Source organism: Chiloscyllium plagiosum, unplaced genomic scaffold (assembly GCF_037043375.1).
Source record: "Chiloscyllium plagiosum isolate Xiang-an unplaced genomic scaffold, Cpla_swu_hap1 HiC_scaffold_35, whole genome shotgun sequence".
NCBI lineage: Eukaryota > Metazoa > Chordata > Chondrichthyes > Orectolobiformes > Hemiscylliidae > Chiloscyllium > Chiloscyllium plagiosum.
Genome location: NW_028270173.1, coordinates 11,758,108 through 11,781,568, shown reverse-complemented (window position 1 = coordinate 11,781,568; position 23,461 = coordinate 11,758,108). Strand labels below are relative to the sequence as shown.

General features: G+C 45.9%; 1 protein-coding gene across 1 annotated transcript; it reads right to left on the bottom strand.

Moving 5' to 3' along the window:
* Positions 1-11,880: 11,880 nt before the first annotated feature.
* Positions 11,881-21,793, bottom strand: LOC148140065 (butyrophilin subfamily 1 member A1-like). Its single transcript, XM_087978697.1, has 5 exons — positions 21,637-21,793; positions 19,855-19,949; positions 19,252-19,369; positions 15,809-16,006; positions 11,881-12,443 (listed from the first exon to the last, which is right to left on the bottom strand). Exons 1-5 carry the CDS (start codon positions 21,791-21,793, stop codon positions 11,881-11,883), a joined length of 1,131 nt encoding a protein of 376 aa, XP_087834823.1.
* Between the last annotated feature and the right edge of the window lie 1,668 nt (positions 21,794-23,461).

The window sequence follows — 23,461 nt, the reverse complement described above, 5'->3', positions numbered from 1 at the left end:
GGTGTTTGGTATGCTTTCCTTTATTGGTCAGAGCATTGAGTACAGGAGTTGGGAGGTCATATTGCAGCTGAACAAGACATTGATTAGGCCACTATTGGAATATTACGTGCAATTCTGGTCTCCTTCCTATCGGAAAGATGTTGTGAAACTTGAAAGGGTTCAGAAAAGATTTGCAAGGATGTTACCAGGGTTGGAGGATTTGAGCTACAGGGAGAGGCTGAACAGGCTGGGGCTGTTTTCCCTGGAGCGTCAGAGGCTGAGGGGTGACCTTATCCAGGCTTATAAAATCATGAGGAGCACGGATAGGATAAATAGACAAAGACTTTTCCCTGGGATTGGGTAGTCCAGAATTAGAGGGCAGAAGTTTAGGGCGAGAGGGGAAAGATATAAAAGAGACCTAAGGGGCAACCTTTTCATGCAGAGGGTGGAATGAGCTGCCGGAGGATGTGTGGAGACTGGTACAATTGCAACATTTAAGAGGCATTTGGATGGGTATATGAATAGGAAGAGTTTGAAGGGATATGGGCCGGGTGCTGGCAGGTGGGACTATATTGGGTTGGGATATCTGGTCGGCATGGACAGGTTGGACCGAAGGGTCTGTTTCCATGCTGCACATCTCTATGACTTCATGTACTTCTCACTCTCAGTGACTGTGAGCTTTCCCACAGGAGTGGGTGCTGAAGATGTGCTTCACCAATTGGGACCCACAAACTGAGACAAATTGTACAATGCACAATGACCTGTCTCTTTAAATCCACAACAATGATTATTATCTGACTGGTCACTTTGTCATGGGGAATTCGTTTATATCAGCCATTAGCTGTCCGTTCATTTTCATTTCTTCCTTTGAGGTGAATGCACTGAGGCAACTTCCAAATGATGTGGGATTGGTGAGAGGGATCCTGTGTATATTGTCACACACAGTCTCCAACAAGCTGCAACACTGGAATGTGGTAAACCTGCCCGGGTGTGTGCTGTCCATAAAACAGAAACATGACAAATCCCATCCAGACAGTCAGCATTCACAGAGCTAGCAAGCTGCACTTACTCAGTGACATGGGAACACCACCACCTGCACGTTCCCCACCAAGTCACTCACCATCCTGACTTGGAAATTTATCCCCATTCCTTCACTGTTAATGGAGCCTTCCTTCTCTAACAACACTGTGGGTCCGACTGCAGCAGTTGTAGAAGGCAGCTCACCATGGCCTTCTCAAAGCCAGCTGAGGACAGCCAATAAATACTGGTCAGTGAGCAACACCCATGATTGATTCTATTAAAACATAACTTGCTCACTGACACTCTGTTTAGTTTCCACCAAGACCAAAGGCTGCTGACCTCATTAAAACCTTCATCTAATAAGGACAAGGGAGCTGACCTGAGAGAGAGGGCAGAGCGACTGGCCCTGACAGTTTGAACAACATGGTAAAAACAATGACTGCAGTTGCTGGAAACCAGAGTCTGGATTAGTGGTGCTGGAAGAGCACAGCAGTTCAGGCAGCATCCAAGGAGCAGTAAAATCGACGTTTCGGACAAAAGCCCTTCATCAGGAATAAAGCTTGAAGGGCTTTGCCCAAAACGTCAATTTTACTACTCCTTGGATGCTGCCTGAACTGCTGTGCTCTTCCAGCACCACTAATCCAGAGTTTGAACAACATGTTTTTAGCAGCTGAGCAGAGAGAAGGAAACTGGATTTGTAAACAAGAACATTAGAGCATCAGAACTAGGAGCAGGAGTAGGCCATTCAGCCCCTCAGGCCTGCTCTGCCGTTTGATACAATCATGGCTGCTCTCATCTCATCCTGAGTTGAACTTTCCTGCCTGTTCCCCATAACCCTTTAACCTGTTACTCATTAAAAATCTCTCTATCTCCTCCTTAAACTAACTCAATTTCCCACCATGCACTGTACTCTGGGATAGTGAATTCCATATATTCAAACCTTTTCAAAGAAGTAAATTTTATTCTGTTTTAAATCTGCTACCCCTTATCATTAAACCATGACCTCTCATCTAGACCTCCCCACATGCGGAACCATCCTCTCTCTGGTTACTTTCTCAATCCCTTTTAGCATCTTAGATCTCCGCTCACTCTTCTAAACTCCCGACAGTAGAAGCCTCAGCTGTTCAGTCCCTCCTCAAAAGACAAAATCCTCATTTCTGGAATCAATCTCATGAATTTCTTCTGAACTGCCTTCAATGCAACGGTACCCCTCCTCAGGTAAGGGAACCACATTTGCACACAATACACTGGTATGGTCTCACTAATGCCCTGTACAGTTGTGTAGTTCCCTATTTTTATTGTCTATTTCTTTTATAATAAATATCAGGATTCCATTTGCCTTCCTGTTCCCTACCTTGTTAACACACACACGGCTATCCAGATCCCTCTGCACTGAAGCACTCTGAAGCTTCTCTCCATTTTGATAATAAATTGCCTTTGTATTCTTCTGACAAAAATGGAAAGCCTCATACACATCCACATTAAAGTTCATCTGTCAAATTTTGGCCCATTCACCTTATCCCACATTATCCATTTGCTGATTTCTTATTTCTTCGTTGCAACCTAATTTCGTGCCATCTGCAAATTGTGGCTATAGTTCCTTCCATCCCTGTATCTGGACAATTAATGTAGATTATAAATAGTTGGGGCCTATGGGACTTCATGAGTTACATCTTGCTAACCAGAAAACGTTCCATTCATCCCATCTCTCTGCTTTCTGTTCATTCGCTGATCCTCTATCCAAGCTAATAAATTACCCCAAACCCCATGTTAATCTGCAGCATCTGCAGTTCTCACCTTATCCCATGTTCATCTTACCTTGTAAACTGAAACATTGTCTCTGTCAAACTCAAAGTTAGTGCCCAGTGAAAACAGTGAAAACAAGAACTCCAGCAAACCTTTCTATCGCTGAACAAACCAGATAACAGCGTAACACCCAGGATTCAGGTAATTCTCACAACTCAAAGACTTCAAACTTTCATTTCCTGTCTGGGTGAGACACCCTGTCTGTTCTACTTAAGTTATTGCCTGTGTTTTTGCTTGATGATGCATCTTTATATTTTTTCAGGGAAGTAGGTTTTTTTCACTCAAGAAAACCTTATAATTTGACTCCATCCTTTTGATTGAATTAAGTACATTTGAATTGAAGTTTGTAGCTGTGAACCAAAGCAGGAAATGAAGATATTTATTGTGATGGGTGAAGAGGGATTGGAAAGCGAGGACCTGATATGTGAATATAAGAACATAAGAAATAGGAGAGTTAATAGGCCATTCAGCCCCTCAGGTCTGCCCTGCCATTCAACAGGATCATGGGTAATCTGCCCCAGATCTCAGCTCCATTTTGGTGCCAGCTCATCACAGCCATCAACTCCTGGATATTTCAACATCTCTCAACCTCCACTTCAAATCCTTTTGGTGATGGACCCACCACAACTCTCAGTACTACATTAATATTTGATGTCTCTTGTTCCAAATGCAGCACTTTAAATTGATATTCATATTATCTCTCTTTTTTTTCTCCCTTTCATATTTAAATCTTGTTTTCTCTTTTCCATTTATGTCTTTTCAATTAATTCCTGCCTTTTCAGCGAGCAAATAGAACCAGTCTGACTCAAGATTGGAATACATACAGACTCTAACCTCACACCTTTAATGCACTGTCTGAGCAGAGATGTCACCATTTTCTTCATAAAATATTAATTTATCTCGGGAATGTGGCTTACAGAGTCATTGAGATCTACAGCACAGAAACAGACCATTCAGCCCAACTCATCCATGCTGACCTGTTATCCCAACCTAATCAAGTCTAAATTGCAAGCACTTGGCTCATATACCTCTAAACCTTTCCTATTCATATACCCATTAAGTTTCCTTTCAAATGTTGCAATTGTAACAGCCTCCAACACCCTCTGGCAACTCTTTCCAAACCTGCACCACCCTCTGCGTGAAAAAGTTGCCCTTTGGGTCTCTTTTATATTTTTGCCTTCTCGCCCTAAACCTAGTTCTGGACTCTCCCACAACAGGGAAAAGACATTGTATATTTACCCTTTGCGTGCCCCTCATGATTTTATAAACCTCTATAAGGTCACCCCTCAGCCTCCGATGCTCCAGGGAAAACGTTCTGGCCTATTCAGCCTCCCCCAAAAGCTCAAATCTTTCAACCCTGGCAACATCCTTGTAATGATTCGGAGATGCTGGTGTTGGACTGGGGTGGACAAAGTTAAAAGTCACACAACACCAGGTTATAGTCCAACAGGTTTAATTGGAAGCACTAGCTTTCGGAGCGACCTGATGAAGGAGCAGCGCTCCGAAAGCTAGTGCTTCCAATTAAACCTGTTGGACTACACCTGGTGTTGTGTGATTTTTAACTTTGAACATCCTTGTAAATCTTTACTGAACCCTTTCAAGTTTCACAACATCCTTCTGATAGGAAGGAGACCAGAATTGCTTGAAAGAAGTTCTGGGATTTACATATTAATGAATCAAAACCTGCAACCCATTCTTAAAGATGAAAGACTTAACAGCAATCTAGGTTTGTTCAATATGTCACATCAGTGTATGACACTGTGATCTTTAGTGATAAATGCTGTGTCTTATGATTCTACTCCTCTAGCAACCCTGACAAAGGAGCAGTGCTCAGAAAGCTTGTCCTCCCAAAACAACCTGTTGAACTATAACCTGGTGCAGTCAAAAGGAATTAAAATGTTCAAGGGGCCGCCACCTATGCACAGATGGCCGGAGGTGGCAACATGAGCTGTGGACTGCTTCTAAGACCAGCAAGGTACCACAAAACAGCATGAGAAAGGTATCTGGAGGCACCCAGAAGGAAGGGCAGGCTGTAGCGGAGCAGACGGCAGACAGCGGGGAGATGCAGCAGCCGATCCAAGCTCCTGCAAGACAGATGGAGGAAATGGAAGAGGAGGGAGCAAAGGAGGCAGAGGATTGGATTACTGTCAAAAGCTGGAAGAGGAAACCTCCCAAAGCCACCCAGCGAGGGGGGAAGCGACACCTACACGACGAGGTGAGGACGGGCGCAAGGAGGGTCTTCACCAGAGGAAGAGACAGAGCGCCGTGGGGAAAAAGGAGGGCAGCACCGCCCAAGCAGGAAAAGACGATCCCTCTGAGGGGATGGGTAAAGCCCTCCCCCCACCCAGTGAGAACCAAGAGGTACCCACCGGCCCACAGCTCCAGGTAACTGGGAGCAGCGGTCCTGTAACAGCCCCGTTGTCAGATGGAGAACTGGACTATGCGGAACCTGGGCCCGACCCGAAGACACCAAAGCGGGGAAATGGCTCCAGCGTGGAGCCGGACAGCTACCTCAGCCCTGGGAGGGTTCAGCAGTTTGCCGTCATCACGGGGATGCACACAGCTACCCCAGAGGGGCAAGACCAGCAGCAAATGGGCACTGTTAACCTTGTAAACTGTTAAAATGGGGATAGAAATTGCCAGCATCAATGTGCGTAGCATCAAATCGGCTACGCGATGTGTTTCTACGATGGCCTTCCTGGCCAACGTTAAAGCTGACGTCCTGTTCCTGCAGGAGTGTGGGATACCGCACCTCAGCAGCTACAGGAGATGGTCGAGCTTGTGGGCCCATGGGCCGTCAGTTTGGTCGGGGGGGCAACGATAGCTGCGCCTCCGACCTGGGTATCCTGTTGAGACGAGGCAACTTCACCATCTCCGAGGTTAAGGAGGTGGTGGGCGGGCGCCTCCTCGTCGCCGACGTCATGTACAGGAATGCTCCCCTGAGACTGATTAACGTGTACGCCCCAGTGGGTAAGAGTGAACGGTTGGCCGTCCTGCAGCAGCCTCCACTGCTGCTGGCTACGTCCAGGCCGGTCATTCTGGCCGGAGACTTCAACTGTATCATTGATGCAGATGGACGATCTGGCGGGGAGGACAGTAAACTGGTCGCTACGTCCAGAGTCCTGTTGGACACGGTAAAAGATGCCAAGCTGCACGACGTCTTCAGCACCCCTGCAGACAGAGTGCAGCATAGATACACCTGGTCACGGGCAGACGGGTCTATCCGCTCAAAGATAGATTACCTGTTTGTGTCCCGAACACTCTCGGTCAGATCCACCAACGTCAAGCCTCCCAGTCATTCCTGTCCTCTATCACGGAGGTCTTAGACGACAGAACACGTGAACAGCAATTGGATCAGACTGCTCTACACCAACATTGTCAGTGCAGTCTCAATCAATGGGTGGGAATCAGATAGCTTCCCAGTCAGATCTGGAGTAAGGCAGGGCTGCCCTCTCTCTCCTGCCTTGTTTGTGTGCTGCATAGAGCCATTTGCCGAGTCCATCAGGAAGGATGCGAGCCTGAGAGGGGTGACTATTCCTGGTAGCAGGGGCCTGCAGGTTAAGGCCTCCCTGTACATGGATGACATCGCTGTTTTCTGCTCGGATCCGCTGTCTGTGCACAGACTCATGTGCAAATGTGACCAGTTTGAATGGGCCTCGGGGGCCAAGGTAAACCGAGGCAAGATCAAGGCCATGCTCTTTGGGAACTGGGCCAACCAATCCTCGATCCCCTTCACCGTCAGGTGCTGGACATTTGGTTCAGGGGGCTGAGGCGTGCGCCAAGTCTTGGGAGGAGCGTATCTGCAAAGTGAGGCAGAAACTGGGCAGATGGACGCTACGGTCGCTCTCCATCACGGGAAAAAACCTGGTCATCAGGTGTGAGGCACTGTCATTGCTGTTATACGTGGCACAGGTCTGGCCTATTCCCAGAATCTGTGCCGCTGCCGTCACCTGGGCCATCTTCCAGTTTATATGGAGATCAAAGATGGACCGGGTCCGAAGGGACTCGATGTATAAAGATCTGGGCAACGGGGGAAAAAATACACCCAATGCCACCCTCACCCTGTTGGCCACCTTTGTGTGTGGCTGCATCAAGCTGTGCGTGGATCCCCGGTACGCAAACACCAAGTGTCACTACGTACTGAGGTTCTACCTGTCCCCGGTGTTGCGAAGGATGGGCCTGGCCTCGCTGCCGTGGAACGCTCCGAGTAGTTGGACCGTTCCGTATCACCTGTCCTTCGTGGAGAAGTTTATGAAGAAAAACACCTTTGACCACAAGTCCTTCAGGAAGTGGTCAGCACGTAGTGTCCTTGAGATCCTTCAGGAAAAGGAGAGGGCGGATCCTATTGAGTGATTCCCTGAGCAGACTGTCAAAGCCATTTGGCAGAATGACTCATCGCCAGAACTTTCCAACAAGCACCAAGACATGGTTTGGCTGGTGGTGAGAAGGATTCTGCCTGTGAGATCCTTTATGCACGCCCGGACTCTCAGCCACACCGCACGCAGCCCTCGAAGTGGCTGCGGGGGGACACGAGACTGTCACACACCTCCTTCTGGAATGTGCCTACGCAGAAGAAGTCTGGAGAGGAATGCAGTGGTGTTTGTCGAGGTTCGTCCCGAGCAGCGCCGTGACACGGGACTCCGTGCTCTACGGCCTGTTCCCCGGGACGCACACCGAGACGAACATCAACTGTGCCTGGAGGATCACCAACTCGGTGAAGGACGCTCTCTGGGCGTCCGAAACCTGTTGATCTTCCAGCTGAAGGAGTTGACTCCGACTGAGTGTTGCAGGCTGGCACATTCCAAGGTCCAGGACTACGTGTTGAGGGACGCGCTGAAGCTTGGGGCAGCTGCCGCCAAGGCGCGGTGGGGAAAGACCACTGTGTAAAGTCTGCCTGCCTAACGAAGAACAGGGGACCCATGCAGTCATTTGGGCTCTGCTGACGCTTCAGCTAAAAATGTAATCGTACAGATCTGTAAATAGGAATGATTACTCTGTTTTTGGTATGCAAACAAATGGAATGTTTACATATGTATGGCATGTCCAGTTGTACAGATCACCAAAGTATCTTATGAATAAAGTATATTTTTGGAATTTAAAACATATAGGACTCCCTGAAACTGGGCAAGTGGAAGACTTGTGTACAATTGGTGGTATCACTGAAAATGCTGAGGATTGCAGCAGATTAAATGCGGCAGGACTGGCAACATCTGTGCAGAGAGAATCAAAGTTAATGTTTCGCGAATGAGTGTTTGACCCATTCTGCAGGGACCCAGAGTCTATCACGGACCAAGCTAGCCCTGTGGGGTCTGCAGTCCAGCTGCCCAAATGGATCAAGTGGGTTCACATTCATCAGATGGAGCCTCATCCAGTGTACTGTGAGGCAGAAGTAAAGAAAAAGCAGGAGATCAGAATCTCCTCAATTGAGAAGAAAAAAAGAAGATGAAGCTTCATCGAGCAGTAACCCTGGGCCCAAAGCCTCAGTATGAGCAGAGCTGGCTCTCTGTAATCCTGGGATCCAATGTTGTGGGACTAGGACTGGATGGTGACAGATGACATTTTGATGGGTGACTCTTTAAATGTCGACAGCTGGACTTCACAAAACCTTTTCCCAAATGTAGGCTGGAGGTGCTCAAACCAAACCCCAGGACAGAGAACACAACAGCAGCCCCAAGAAAGAGGACGCCCAGATGGATCCTCATTTCATTGAGCATTCTGTTCAATCAGAAATGGGAAAAATGCTCCTGGGATCAATTCTGCTCTCTGGGGAATTATTAGGAATCAGGAAGGCGGTGATGATTTTGGGATTCTTGACTCAGAACCTCGTCCAAAAAAGACATTAGCGCTTTGAGAGAATCAGGGGGAGAATAATAATGCAGAGTCAGTGACCAACATACCCCGAGGGTTGGGCTGGGGGGATACGTTGGGAATCTGAGGGGGCGCAGTCTCACACTGAAGGCCACACCAAAGCTTCCTCCCCTTTGTCATCAGATAAAGAGGAACCAAAGGCTGTCGGTTACTTTCCCCCCTCACTGGGACCAGAAAACAGGATGCTCGTTATTCCCACCCCAAAGGGCCTCTTTCCCAATCAGCCCCATGATGTGGTGCTGGGAATGAGGAAACGAATGCTGGGGAACATGAGGAATTGGAGGAAAATCCAATTCTGACCATGTATGTACAAGCTGTGCTGGGGGAATTGGAGAGGCTGGGCCCAGTGCTCGAATCAAACATGAAGAGAGGGTCAAAATGTCTCTGTGGAAGCTGCTGGAAATTAGGGTTTTGTTTTGTCTGGGTCTTGGCTGGTGGAACAGGCCCGGAAACAGCTGCAAAGCATTATGGGAGGGAGGTGAACCACCCGGGTTCCTGAGACATATTTTGGAGCCATGTCTACTTCCCACTGAGATCTGTCAAATCCAGGCCTGGTGCTGGGATCCCCTGGTGAAGCCTGAGGGCCATCCAGGGAACAGGAGCCTGGCCTGGCTCGGCTTGGTTCTGGATTCCCCTGTCCTGGAGGAAGGGGACAAGCCTCCAGCTGAAAGCATTGGGCTCGAAAAACCCAGGCCCATGTGTCCCATTCTGAACAAGGCCCAGGGACAGGGCACTCGGGACCCGGGATGACTTGGGGAGGCCCGGGTTTGCCCAGCTAGGCTCACACAGCAGGATCCATTTATTTGTGAAAAGACCAGGCAATGAAGGGAGAAAGAGCAGAGACTGGTGACGGGGGTCACTGGGGAGACATTTGGTCTTAGCCTCGAACTCCATCCTTGGGGATGAATTCTCTCTCACGTCCTGGTTGTGAGGCCTGGGTTTATCGTTGTCTGTCTGTTGTCTGCCAAGGTCGTGGGCTCAAGGACAGGAGAGCAGGAAAGTGGCTGAAGATGTTTCTGAAGGGACTGGATAAGGTGAATGGAGCAGATTCACAAGTGGAGTCATGTTCTTTGGGGATAATATCAAATTAACAGAGAAAGTATTTTAATATTGTGTGTATCTGTCATACAGTAAGGGAAGATTTGTCTTTGTTGTTTAATCAGTCTAGTATTTCTCCTTTTGTTAAAGTGGAACCTCGTTGTGAGATGAACCAATCTGCTGAGCTCCAAACCAGAGGGTGTGGAGATGGAGTTCTGAAGGGAGAAGGATTCAGACTGAGGACATCATCGCTGAACAAATCAGGGACACACACCAGAGAAATGTCAGGGCCTCTCACCAAGGAGGGGCGAACCACTAGAGAAACAGAACAAGAGCCTGTGCTCCTGGGGATGTGTGAATAGTCTCTTCCTGCCCTCCCAGGATCCAGCAATCATTCCCTGGCATCTGGAGACTGCCCCCTGCTGGGAGCAGGATCTGATCACATGGAGGGGTCCTTCCTCTCCATGGAGGCATTGATAACCCACTCAGACTGCCCAGATTTTAGGCATTGCTATATCTGCCAAGGGAGCAGGATCAGAAAGGGGCATGAACCACACCCCAGCCAACCCTCAAGGATATTGCTGCTATCATGAGAGTTCTGACTTGGTCAGTCCTGTGTCTGTGTCTGACTGTCTCATCACCAAAAATTACAAACGAGACCAAGAGGGAGTTTGGCTGGTGGTGAGAAAGGCCCTTCCTTCCAGATCCTCCATAAATGCCTATACTGCACATTGTCCTATATAGATGTATATCTTTCATCTATATGGTTCATATGGAACAGTAGGTCTCTTACAATTCTGTCCAGGGGGGCATGTTGGACAAGGAAAATTGGATTGTCTTCTACTGTATATGATGTAAATCTGGGATCAGAAAAAATGGGGATAATACTTTGCTGACTTGCACAATGTCACCATATCTCACAAAGCCCAGAAATACATTTTACGTTTTCGAACATATTGAGGTCATCTTTGTATCTTTTCTAATCAGGCTGTTTGTACATATTATCACACACCACCAGAGTGGGTGCGACGTGAAGCCATGTCTCCCGGGCCAGAGCTAAGGACATGACATTGCACCACAAGGGCCCTTGTAGCAATTTTTTTGGCATTTTCCAACAGTTGATCAGATTGTTGAATCTCATCCCCCGACTCAGATTCTGTCCTAAACTGGGAATCGTCATCCTCCCAACCTGGGCTATACTGAACGTTGGACAGACACCCATAAGGACTCAGTGTGCAACAGAAGTACAGTGCAGGAAGTCCAGGACCATGTTTATTTCCTCTTCTTTTCTCTGATCCAATTCTCTGTCAGTGAAGAAAGGTCCCTCCTGAATTATCTGATCAGCCGAGTGTTGCAGCATTTTCTGTTTGTGATTTTGCCTCCAATCCCAGGTCTCCAACAGTAGGGGCTGAGACTGCACGCTCAGGTTGGACTGACCTTTGTACTGCTCACCATCACCATCTTCTGGATGAAACTGGCACTGCAGTGAACAGCAGGGGAAAGGACAATTTTCAATTTTATTAAAAGCAAATTACTGCGGATGCTGGAATCTGAAACCAAAAAAGTGAAAATGCTGGAAAATCTCAGCAAGTCTGGCAGCACCTGTAAGGAGAGAAAAGAGCTGACGTTTCGAGTCTAACTGACCCTTTGTCAAAGCTGAAAAAAACGAAATAGGGATGTATTTACACTAGGCTGAGAGAAGGTGAGATGAAAATGTGTTGCTGGAAAAGCGCAGCAGGTCAGGCAGCATCTAGGGAACAGGAGAATCGACGTTTCGGGCATTAGCCCTTCTTCAGGAAGGTGAGAAGGTGAGTCATGGCTCCAGAAGCAAAGGTAGCAATAAAGAGATGATAATGACAGTGCATAGAGAGATTATAGGGAGATTAGGAGCTGGGAATGACCAAGGCTGAAGCTAGTGCTATGTGACAAAATATATGGGGGATGGGTGAAGCAGAGGCAAAATGGAAAACATTAGTTTTATTATAAGACTAGAGAAACGCTCTAATTTATCGCCCAACCTTGTTTTATTTAAAGTCTGGTTGAGATTTACAAAGTATAATTTATTCATGCAATGACATTTAGTGACAACTTACTGTCAATGGTACTTTCTAATCCTGAAATCTTGACCTCTGACCCTGACCTTGAATGTAGGATAAGGACATTGTGAGGTCAGGGATAATATGACCCTGAGGCTTTTTCCAGATCCGGATCTGAACCAGAGCAGATCCTCAGAAAGTTGTTTACATCCCAAGTCCAGAAGAAAGGATAAAGTTTCCCAGTGAATTTATTCTCAGTGAAGGTGTGGAAATGGGACTTGGTGTCTGCATTGTAAAATGAAACTGTCCCAGATTCATAACTGAGATAAACTCCCACCTTCTGGGGGATCTGACTAACAGGAAGAGAGGATGGAGAGGAGGAGTTTATGTTAAACTGATTCTCAAAACGTCGAATCATCCAGAATCTATTCTCCGGGTTCCAACTGAACCATCTCTTCCTCTCCACAGACTCTGAGGCTACTCCAAGAATCCAATCCCGGTTCTCCACCACCTCCACCTCCCAGTAATGTCTCCCAGATGTGAATCCTTCTGACCCCAGAGCAGAGGGACAGATACAGTTAATAAGCCTCTTCCCAGTGTCAGAGAGACTCTTCTGGTACCAGGCCCATTTCAAACTTTTCAGATCCTCAGACACTTCCAGCCAGGGACTCACATCCACATCCACGGTCACAGAGACTAGGAGGAAAAAGCAAAGAATGAGTCACTGAGGATAGGGAGTGGGAGAGAGTTATGTGGAATAAATGTGGGCAAAGATGTGTGTGTGGGAACATCTGTGCATGGGGTGATGCACGTGTGGGAGAGTGGGGATTTTAAAATGTGGGGTAGAGTTTGTGTGGGAAGGTTATAGGAGAGGAGCTGTGATGTGAATGTTGGGGTGTGTGGGAGATGTGCATGACAGTTATGTCTGTGTGTGAAGATGAAGTGTATGCTTATTATATGGGTGTGTGTTTGGGGGTTCGGGGAGAGTGTTTTGGGGATGTTTGTGGCCGCGTGTGTTCAGGTGTGTCTGTGGGACATGTGTGTGTGTCAGGGAAATCTGTGTGCAGGTGAGGTGTCTGGGAAGAAATGTATGTGTGAGGGGAATGTGCGCATGGGGTGAGATGTGTGTAGGGAAGGATGTGTGTTGGGGACATTTGTGTGTAATTGTGCTTTTGGGGGATATTGCAAGTGTGGATTGGGGCATGTGTATCTGTGCAATTAGTATATATGTGTGCTTGTGGAGGGATGCATGTGGGGAAAAGTGTGCTTGAGGAACATTTGTTTGTGGCACGATATGTGTAGGGGTTTGTGTGGAGGGTGAAAGTGTGTGAGGGAGCCTTGGGAGATGTATACGCAGGGAGCATGTGTGAAGGAATGTGTGAGAGGCTGTGTGTGTGTGGTGGGATATATGTGGGAGGGATGTACTGGGGAGATGGATACATGGCTTGGAAAGGGTGAACGCTAGGAAATTGTTTCCGTTAGGCGAGGAGACTAGGACCCGTGGACACAGCCTTAGGATTAGAGGGGGTAAATTCAGAACAGAAATGCGGAGACATTTCTTCAGCCAGAGAGTGGTGGGCCTGTGGAATTCATTGCCGTGGAGTGCACTGGAGGCCAGGACACTAAATGTCTTCAAGGCAGAGATTGATAAATTCTTGATTTCACAAGGAATTAAGGGCTACGGGGAGAATGCGGGTAAGTGGAGTTGAAATGCCCATCGGCCATGATTGAAAGGTGGAGTGGACTCGATGGGCCGAATGGCCTTACTTCTGCTCCTATGTCTATTGGTCTTATAAGTTCATGTATGTGGGAAATTAGTGTTGGGGAGAATGACTGTGTGGGGAAGATGTGCATTTGTGTGTGTGTGGAGGAAATGTGTTTGTAGGTGGGTAGTACCTGAGGGAATGTGTGTGTGTGTGGGAGATTATGAGTGACTGGGAATGGTACGTGGGGATGCATGTGTGGGGGAGATTGTGTGTGTGTGTGTGTGTGTGTGTGTGAGATAGCAGCAGCAATTCTACCCAAATCCCTCCTCACTGCCCTCAGCGCTCCCATTTCTCTGCAGAGAAGCATTCCTGGAGCCGATGGCCGCACCGTCTGAATACCATTTAAACGACAGGAGAACCTAAAGTGAACCTTCAGTCCGGTTCCTGAATGAGGAGCCCCAAAATTCCATACATCAGCATTCCTCACCCTCGCTCCATGTAACAGCAGCACAGTGACCACGAGTGGAGACTGAAAATGTTCCCTTCACTCCCAATAGGACAAGCTCCCAGTGGACACAGGGCATGCGGACTGGAATCTGGGGGAAAGTTATCCAATTTCCATTCTTTGCTATCTGACTCCCACAGCTATCTTGATGACACTTCCTCACTACCACATTCCTGGAAAGACTACACTATTCTCCCAGTGTCTCCATCTCCATCACTCTTGTTTGGATTTTCAATGCTAGATTTTTTAATTTGTTTACCCTTTTCTTCAGCTGAGGATTCCCACACTGTGACTGACATAGTTTTGACTGTGTTTGATCAGTTTCACACAATTCTACCCACACGCCTTTCCCTCTGACCCAGCCACACCACGTGGTTCCTGTTTTCCTCACCTTCCACCCAGCAGCTTCTATATTCAATTCAAATGATTATTGGATGGTCATACATTCTGATCCACCATAGTCAAGCCCACACCTTAATCCTCTCCCTGGATACACAAAGGTTATTAAACAAGAGTGTGTGCAATGTGGTTCTTAAGGTAACTGTAAAGATAGAATTTTCTGGCACTTTCAGGAAATGGATTGTAATCCAGTCCTTGCTGCCTATGTCCACAGTGAGCACCAGCTGACTCCATCCCCCTCACCCAACAGGCAGACAAAGCCTTGTTCCCAGGCTCCCTGTCCTGACCTTAGTCATGGACATGAGGGTGACACACAGAGTGGAGATGTACCAGGAGGATGAGGACTGGGGAGACAGAAAGGTTCAGATGGGAAGGGTGTTGTTTCATTGATGAAGTTTGTGAAGTATTGATGGGTTTGACAGGGAGCCGGTTTCTCTGGTGGCTGACTCCCAGGAGATGTCACATCATAAGATTGTTAAAACGATGATGTCAATCAATTTGTGGTGTACAGGGCATGCTCCAATTGGTCAGTGTGATGTCATCAAAATGAACATCTTGGCCAGTGATCATGTGATTAGTGCATCTACAGTGTGTGCAGGGTCTCACTGGGATGCTGCCAAAGTGGACTGGATGTTAAGGTAATAAATGTTATCAGTTACAGTAAGGACAATGTATCAACTCTTTGTTTGTAATTAAATCAGAGAGATTGTGCTTGAAATTGGCCAAAGGGCACTCTCCTGCATTTGAGGATTGAGGAAGAGGAAAGGATGTGGCAGGTTCAGCTCACCAGCTCAAACTGACATTTTTAAAAGCTGTATTAGGTGCTTGAGAAACAATATATTAATTATTTAGAGGGATATTTCTGGTCACGTTCATGTGGGATTACCTGCCTGCTTCCTGGTATGGTTCCTCATTTAAGTATACTCAGTGCCTGATGGAGTGACCTCATTATTGGAAGAGAGTGTTTTATAGAGAGACTTCCCCTGCCCTCACTCCTTACTGATGTGTACAGACAAATGAGAGTCAGTTTGCAGTTCGAGGGTCAGACAGGAGTCATTCTGATTTCCAGAACATAAATTCCCTCTCCACATTACTCACTTGTTATCTGGGTTCAGTAGAGACCTCCACACTATTGCTGTTGTTTAATAAAACTGTTGGTCTCTGTATTGTCAGCAATACTCAGTTGGGACAGGAGTTCCCTCACTCCATCCATCATTCCCCTGTGGCCTACACCCCTCGTTCTGGAAGTCTCATCACTGTGCAGTCAGTCAGAGTGGCGCTTGATGAGATGGGCCTTTCCTAAAAGTGGTGATACAGGACTCTCCCTGGTTCTCCAACCAGCAGACAAAACACTTCCATTAAGCACCATTCACTCTCCTTGATATTTTCTAATTACAGCAATTCAAATGATAACATGCAAATCAGGTCCAAGGAACTTATCTGAGCTTTACCAGGGTTAGAAGTGTCCAGCACTTCTCTCCAACTTGGATACAGTAAAGGGCCATTGCAATCATTATTCTTGTAACACTTCAACAGTTGATGACAAAGTGACCATTTTGTTGAGAATACTTTTTGCTGAGTAATTTTACCAACTAACACCGAGTTCCAGTTAAGTGCATTTCCTACCTTCTCTTCTGTGATGTTTTCTCCTGAAATAAACAAAAGACAAATCTGAATTGACAGAGACTGACTGTCTATATTCCGAAAGCAATCCTATTCATCCCAGTAGCATCCCATTAAACACTGAAATGTGAGAGAAAATTCTCTTCTCTGTGACTCATGACCAATACTGAGATTGTTTAAGTATAGCCTCTCCTTGAGTTTTCACTCAACTGAGCTTAGACTTTCTCAGCTTCAAACATTCCCTGCAGTGGTTCTTATCAAAAACTTATTTGTAACTTTTAAACTGAACCAATTGCATGGAGGAAAGCAGTTTCCCAACAGTGCTAATCTATCTTCCTTTCTCAGGGGTAACTGTTTTTCAGATCCAGCTTCAGTCATGACTTAGAGTTACCGAGTCATAGAGATGTGCAACACAGAAACAGATCCTTCAGTCCAACTTGTCCATGCCAACCAGATATCCTAACCTAATCGAGCCCCATTTGCCAGCACGTGCTCCATATCCCTCCAAACCCTTCCAATCCATGTACCCATCCAGATGCCTTTTAAATGTTGCAATTGTACCAGCCTCCACCACTTTGTCTGGCAGCTCATTCCGTACACGTACCACCCTCTGCGTGAAAAGTTTGCCCCGTCGGTCTCTTTCATATCTTTCCCCTCTCACCCTAAATCTGTGCCCTCAAGTTGTGGACACCCCCACTCCAGGGTAAAGATTTTGTCTGTTTATCCTATCCATGTGTCTCATGATTTTGTAAACCTCTATAAGGTCACCCCTCAACCCCCCACACTCCATGGAAATCAGCCCCAGCATATTCAGCCTCTCCCTACAGCTCAAATCCTCCAACCCTGGCAACATCCTTGTAAATCTTTTCTGAACCGTTTCAAGTTTCACAACATCCTTCTGACAGGAAGGAGACCAGAATTGCAATATTACAAAATTGGCCAAACCGACATCCTGTCCAGCCACAACATGACATCCCAATTCCTACACTCAGTACTCTGACCAATAAAGAAAAGCATACCAAATGCCTTCTTCACTATCCTATCTGTCTGTAACTCTACATTCAAAGAGCTATGAACCTGCACTCCAAGTTCTGTTCAGCATCACTCCCGAGGACCTTGCCATTAAGTGTATAGGTCGTGCTCTGATTTGCTTTCCCAAAATGAAGCACTTCACATTTATCTAAATTAAACTCCATCTGCTAATCATCAGCCAATTGGCTCATTGATCAAGATCCCATTGTAATCTTAGATAACCTTCTTCGCTGTCCACTACACCTCCAATCTTGGGTCATCTGCAAACTTACTAACTACACCTCCTATGTTCACATCCAAATCATTTATATAAATAACAAAAAGTAGAGGACCCAGCACCAATCCTTGTGACATTCCATTGTCACAGGCTTCCAGTCTGAAAAGCAACCCGCTACCACCCTCTGTCTTCTACCTTCGAGCCAGTATCCAAATGGCTAGTTCTTCCTGTATTCCATAAGATCTAACCTTGCTAACCAGTTTCCCCTGGGGAACCTTATCGACGCCTTACTGAAGTTCATATAGATCATGTCCACCGCTCTGCCCTCATCAATCCTCTTTGTTACTTCTTCAAGAACTCAGTCAAGTTAGTGAGACATGATTTCCCACGCACAAAGCCATGCTGACTGTCCCGAATCAGTCCTTGCCTTTCCAAACTGTCAAATTTAAATCCCCAAGATTCTACCAAGTTCTGAGGGTTTTGCTGAATTGAAAGGCAACAAATTCAATCTCTCACCTTCTAAACTGAAAACCTAATTACTATAGGAAGCACAATTATTTACTTGATGTGTTTGTAAAAAGGATCTCAATCGAAACAAACGCAAGGAATATTTTCTCTCTCTCATTCTGTTTTTCAGAAGAAAATCACCGTTGGCACAGAAAGCCTATAAGTGGATCATTAAGCTCCTTCAGCCATCCTCAAAACATTATCCTACGAGTTCAAAATCCAAATATCTAAAATTAATGAAATTAAAATGTATATAAGTCACACACCTTGTATCACACAGCAATATTCTTGTAAACATTAAAATCCCTTTGAAAGTGACAATGTATAACTATCTCATCACTGAGGCTATTTGCTCAGGCTGGCACACCTGAAAATATTTTCATCTCTCTGAATTTCTACACATTCACTAGATGCTTCACTTCCAGTTAGTTGCTCTCTCTAAGTCACCAAAAGCAAAATGAAAAGTCAACTCATTCCTACTTAAACTTCAGAACAAAAGCGTGATTTTCCGAAACACAGTTTGCAAAAGGGTCACATGATTTCTTAAAGTGTTTGACGTTGCTGTCTCCAATCTGTAATTCACACAATACCACACACTCCCTCACTCGCTTCTGGATTGTTGTCTCCCACTGAGTATCCTGGAAACTTGGCTCATGGCGACAGAACAGATTTTATTCTCCATCATTTTTTCATGGACTAAACTACTAGCCACAATCTCTTCTCTTCAATGGTTGTAAAAATCTCATTAAAATGCACAGAAATGAGACTGAAACTGTGGCTGTAATCATGATGTAGGGAAAGATAAACAAAGAGGGTGTTCAAGGGAAACATCTCTGCAAACACAGTAATGACAAAGGTCTACAGCAGAGAAAAAGGCTCTTCAGCCTTTTCGAATATACACTGGTTACAAAAAAGCCCTCAACTATTCTAATGTAGGACTTAATTACCTGGAATGACTGGATTGATTATAATGGAGGTTTCACCTTTGGCCTGAAACGCTGATTGGAGCCCTGCATTTCATCTTTTAAGAAGGCCAACCATGTTAAATGTCAATCAGACACTTTCCTGGGCAGCAGGGCTGGGTGAAAGCTATCCCTAATGAGAGCCACAGGCCAATCAGAAACTGGAAGCTCCTCATTGCTCAGCAGCTCCAGAGGCATGTTAGTGGCTGCTGTTGGTAGTGCACCCTCTTGTTACCCAGTTCATGGTCGAACACGGGTGGGGTGATGGAGGCAGGAGGTTGCAGGGTAGGGGACCATTGAAAGGGTGGGTGGCTGCCTCTCATGAACACACCCTTCATGTTGCTGGGTTCCTCAAACAGACAGTGAATGCCTTTGACCAAGAAACCTGCCTGGAACCCCAACAAACAGTTCTGACCGTGTTTATCGTTCACACTTCCTGCTGGCAAGGCCTCTGCCCCTTCTTGCAGTAAAATGTGGCACTTCAATGGACATTCATTCGCTAGTCAGGGGCCTCAATTGGTTGTGGGAAACCTGGCCAGGGGTCCTCTCTCACCTAATTCATGGTGAAAGAGAAGTGAAGACGGCTTCTGTCTGACCACGTTCCTGCCCAATGAATGGTCCCCACCCACAAAATGCAACCCAAATGAGGGCCAGAAATCCTGGCCAGCTAGCTAAAAGTTACAAATGCATTTAATGGGAGCTCAGGATAAACAACTGAGAGAGCAAGGGGCAGAGGGCGATATTAGTGGGGGAAATGAGGAAGATGGGAGGACTCCTGTATGGTCATGATGTGACTGTTAATTTTCATTGAATTAAACTGAAATATAATCGCTCACCTTCAGAAATATTTGATCTTTGAGTTCCAAACATTTTTCCAGCTTCACAATTTTGGCCTGAACAGAATTCCATTGCTCTTGAATATTTTGTGGATATGTATCTATTTCTTGCGGAGTGTCTCCCTTGTTTCCTTCTTGTTCCCTGAGATCTTAGAGCAAAAGCTGCTCTTTCTTTTTGAGAATCTGGTACATTTCAGCGAACTTGGATTTGATGCGGTTCTGCATATTTCTCAACTGCTTTTATACAATGAAATATATTTATGTTGTTTCTGCAAGAAACAAATAATCAAACATTGAAAATCTGCTGATGGAGACTTTACCTCAGTTTGGGAAATCTTCTGCTTCAGCTGCCACTCCAGTTTTGGAATCTCCGATTTCTTCCCTGTGAGAGAGTCGAAGGAAGATTTCTCTCGATCTTGGGATTGGGAGAGAAAAGCAGAAAATAAAAGAGTTAGACCATGAAAATGTGATAAAATCTGTTTTCTTTTACCTTGTGGATTCCAACACCTTCTTTAATCAGGGTGGAGCGGTGCTCTCTGTGTTCCCGGGAATCTCGACAAATCAGACAGATCAGTTTCTTGTCATTCCACAAAACAGCTCCAGTTCTTCCTGACGTTCCACAGAGTGATGGTTACTCTCCTTCACTGGGGATTCACATTTAATTTCCAAACTTTATCAGTCAGACTCACTGAAGCCTGATTTTCCTTGAGGTTTTTTCTTCAGAAACCCTGGTCTACATTCCAGGCATTAATTTATCCCCTTGTATATCCAAATTCGGGTGGTACAGAAGCAGCAGAAGTTGTGTTCACAATCCAGTGAAGCTCGATGAGGAAATCCAGGCAATTGGGACAAAATTCCCGCTTTCTGGAAGCCCCATGCACACTCAGCACTTCTGATTTTAATTTTGATATTATGTATTGCCTCCGTGAACACCTTCAGTTCAGCAAATTCCCACAGAAGTTCGGTGCAAGACTCTGGGAGGAAGTATTGAATATGAATCTCGGTGGAGGTGGTGGTTTAACCCTGTGAGTGACAGGAATCCTTCATATACTTCTCCCAAGATGTTGAAGATATGCTTTACCAAATGCAACCTACAAGGTGAAATGTATTGAACATTACACTCTGTCCTGTCCCTTTAAAACTATAATTTTGACCATGCTCTCATTGGTTACTTTGGGAGAGACATATCTCTCCGTCACTCTACTGAAAACAGTAATCAGTTTATGATAGGAAATTTGTTTGTACCACACACTAGCTCTCGATTCACATAAGTTTCTTCCTGTGAAAGCTCAAGGTGAATGAACTGAGGCAACTTCCAAATGATGTGGGAGGGACCCTGTGTATGTTGTCACACACAATCTCCAACAAGTTGTAACACTGGAATGTGGAAAACCTGCCTGGATATATCCTGTCCATAAAACAGAAACATGACAAATCCCATCTGGATAATCACCGGCACTCCAGGCTCCTCTCGATCCTCAGTAAAGTGATGGCAGGAACCATTCACAGAGCGAGCAAGCTGCACTCACGCAGGGATACCCTACTCACTGATGGTCTCTTTATGTTCCACTCAGACCACTTGGTGACTGACCTTGTTAGAGTCCTCAGTCTAATCAAGCTGAACTCCAGAGGAGAGGTCAGAGTGCCTGCCCCTGATATGATGCCAGTTTTTGCTTTAGATTGTCAGGCTGAACTCTGGTGACATGGAAGTCAATGGGTATCAGAAGAAAAATTCTCCACTATCTTAAAGCTAGCAGAAACAAAGGTGGCTTTGTGATCGAAGGCCAATCAGTTTAACTTCAGGAGCTGCTCAGAGTTATGTCTGAGCGTTTTTTTCTGATTTAATTATTTCTGGGATTTGGACATTGCCAGCTCAGCAAGTGTTTATTGACCATCCTGAAATGCTCTGAGGTTATTTAAGAGGCAACTCATTGTTGTGAGTGTGAAGTCACATGTCAGCTATGGAATCTTCAAGGTTGACAGCACAGAAAAACGCCCTTCGGTCCATCAAGTCTGTGTTGTTCAAAAACTTGGCCCAATGCCTCGGCATCACAATGCACAGGGAAATACTTCAATGTCATGAGGGATTCTGCCTCACTCACCTCTGACAGATTCCCACATGGAAGACTGATAAAGCAGGTCAATATCAATGTGATCCAGGGCAGCTTGGTAAGTTAGATTGAAATCTGGCTGAGTGATGAGTGACAGAGGATGGTGGTTGGAAGCTGTTTGTGTGCCTGGAGACCATGTCCAGGGCATGATACAAAGAGCAGTGCAGGGTCCCTTATTGTTTAGGGCAGATTTCAACAATTGCTATGACCCAAAGGTGAACCCATCTGTTAATTAAACCAAACATTCAGAAAAGCTCACCTCGTCTCGTCATCTGTTAAAGTGTGACTGACAGACAACTCCCAACTTCCACTATTGAAAGAAAAAAAATCAATTTATTCTTTAATTCAAAAAGTGAACATTAAACAACAACTTATTGACAACTCTAAACCTCATTTGGTTCTCTGCCTCCAACTCTATAACCATCTACTGTTCCAATAAGTGCCCCTAATAAAATTACACCAACTTAATTTCCACCCCAAACAGGTGAGGAGCCAGAATACTGGAGGTTGGCAAATGTGGTGCCACTCTTTAAGAAGGGTGGTAAAGACAAGCCAGGGAACTATAGACCGGTGAGCCTGACCTCAGTGGTGGGCAAGTTGTTGGAGAGAATCCTGAGGGACAGGATGTACATGTATTTGGAAAGGCAAGGACTGATTAGGGATAGTCAACATGGCTTTGTGCGTGGGAAATCATGTCTCACAAACTTGATTGAGCTTTTTGAAGAAGTAACAAAGAGGATTGATGAGGGCAGAGCAGTAAATGTGATCTATATGGACTTCAGTAAGACGTTCGACAAGGTTCCCCAAGGGAGACTGATTAGCAAGGTTAGATCTCGCGGAATACAGGGAGAACTAGCCATTTGGATACTGAACAACTGGCTCAAAGGTAGAAGACAGAGGATGGTGGTGGAGGGTTGTTTTTCAGACTGGAGGCCTGTGACCAGTGGAGTGCCACAAGGATCGGTGCTGGGTCCTCTACTTTTTGCCATTTACATAAATGATTTGAATGTGAGCATAAGAGGTACAGTTAGTAAGTTTGCAGATGACACCAAAATTGGAGGTGTAGTGGACAGCGAAGAGGGTTACCTCAGATTACAACAGGATCTGTACCAAATGGGCCAATGGGCTGAGAAGTGGCAGATGGAGTTTAATTCAGATAAATGTGAGGTTCTGCATTTTGGGAAAGCAAATCTTAGCAGGACTTATACACTTAATGGTAAGGTCCGAGGGAGTGTTGCTGAACAAAGAGACCTTGGAGTGCAGGTTCATAGCTCCTTGAAAGTGGAGTCGCAGGTAGATAGGATAGTGAAGAAGGCATTTAGTATGCTTTCTTTTATTGGTCAGAGTATTGAATACAGGAGTTGGGAGGTCATGTTGCGGCTGTACAGGACATTGGTTATGCCACTGATGGAATATTGCATGCAATTCTGGTCTCCTTCCTATTGGAAAGATGTTGTGAAACTTGAAAGGGTTTCAGAAAAGATTTACAAGGATGTTGCCAGGGTTGGAGGATTTCAGCTACAGGGAGAGGCTGAACAGGCTGGGGCTGTTTTCCCTGGAGCGTCGGAGGCTGAGGGGTGACCTTATAGAGGTTTACAAAATTATGAGGGACATGGATAGGATAAATAGGCAAAGTCTTTTCCCTGGGGTGGGGGAGTCCAGAACTAGAGGGCATAGGTTTAAGGTGAGAGGGGAAAGATATAAAAGAGACCTAAGGGACAATTTTTTCACGCAGAGGGTGGTATGGGTATGGAATAAGCTGCCAGAGGATGTGGTGGAGGCTGGTACAATTGCAACATTTAAGAGGCATTTGGAT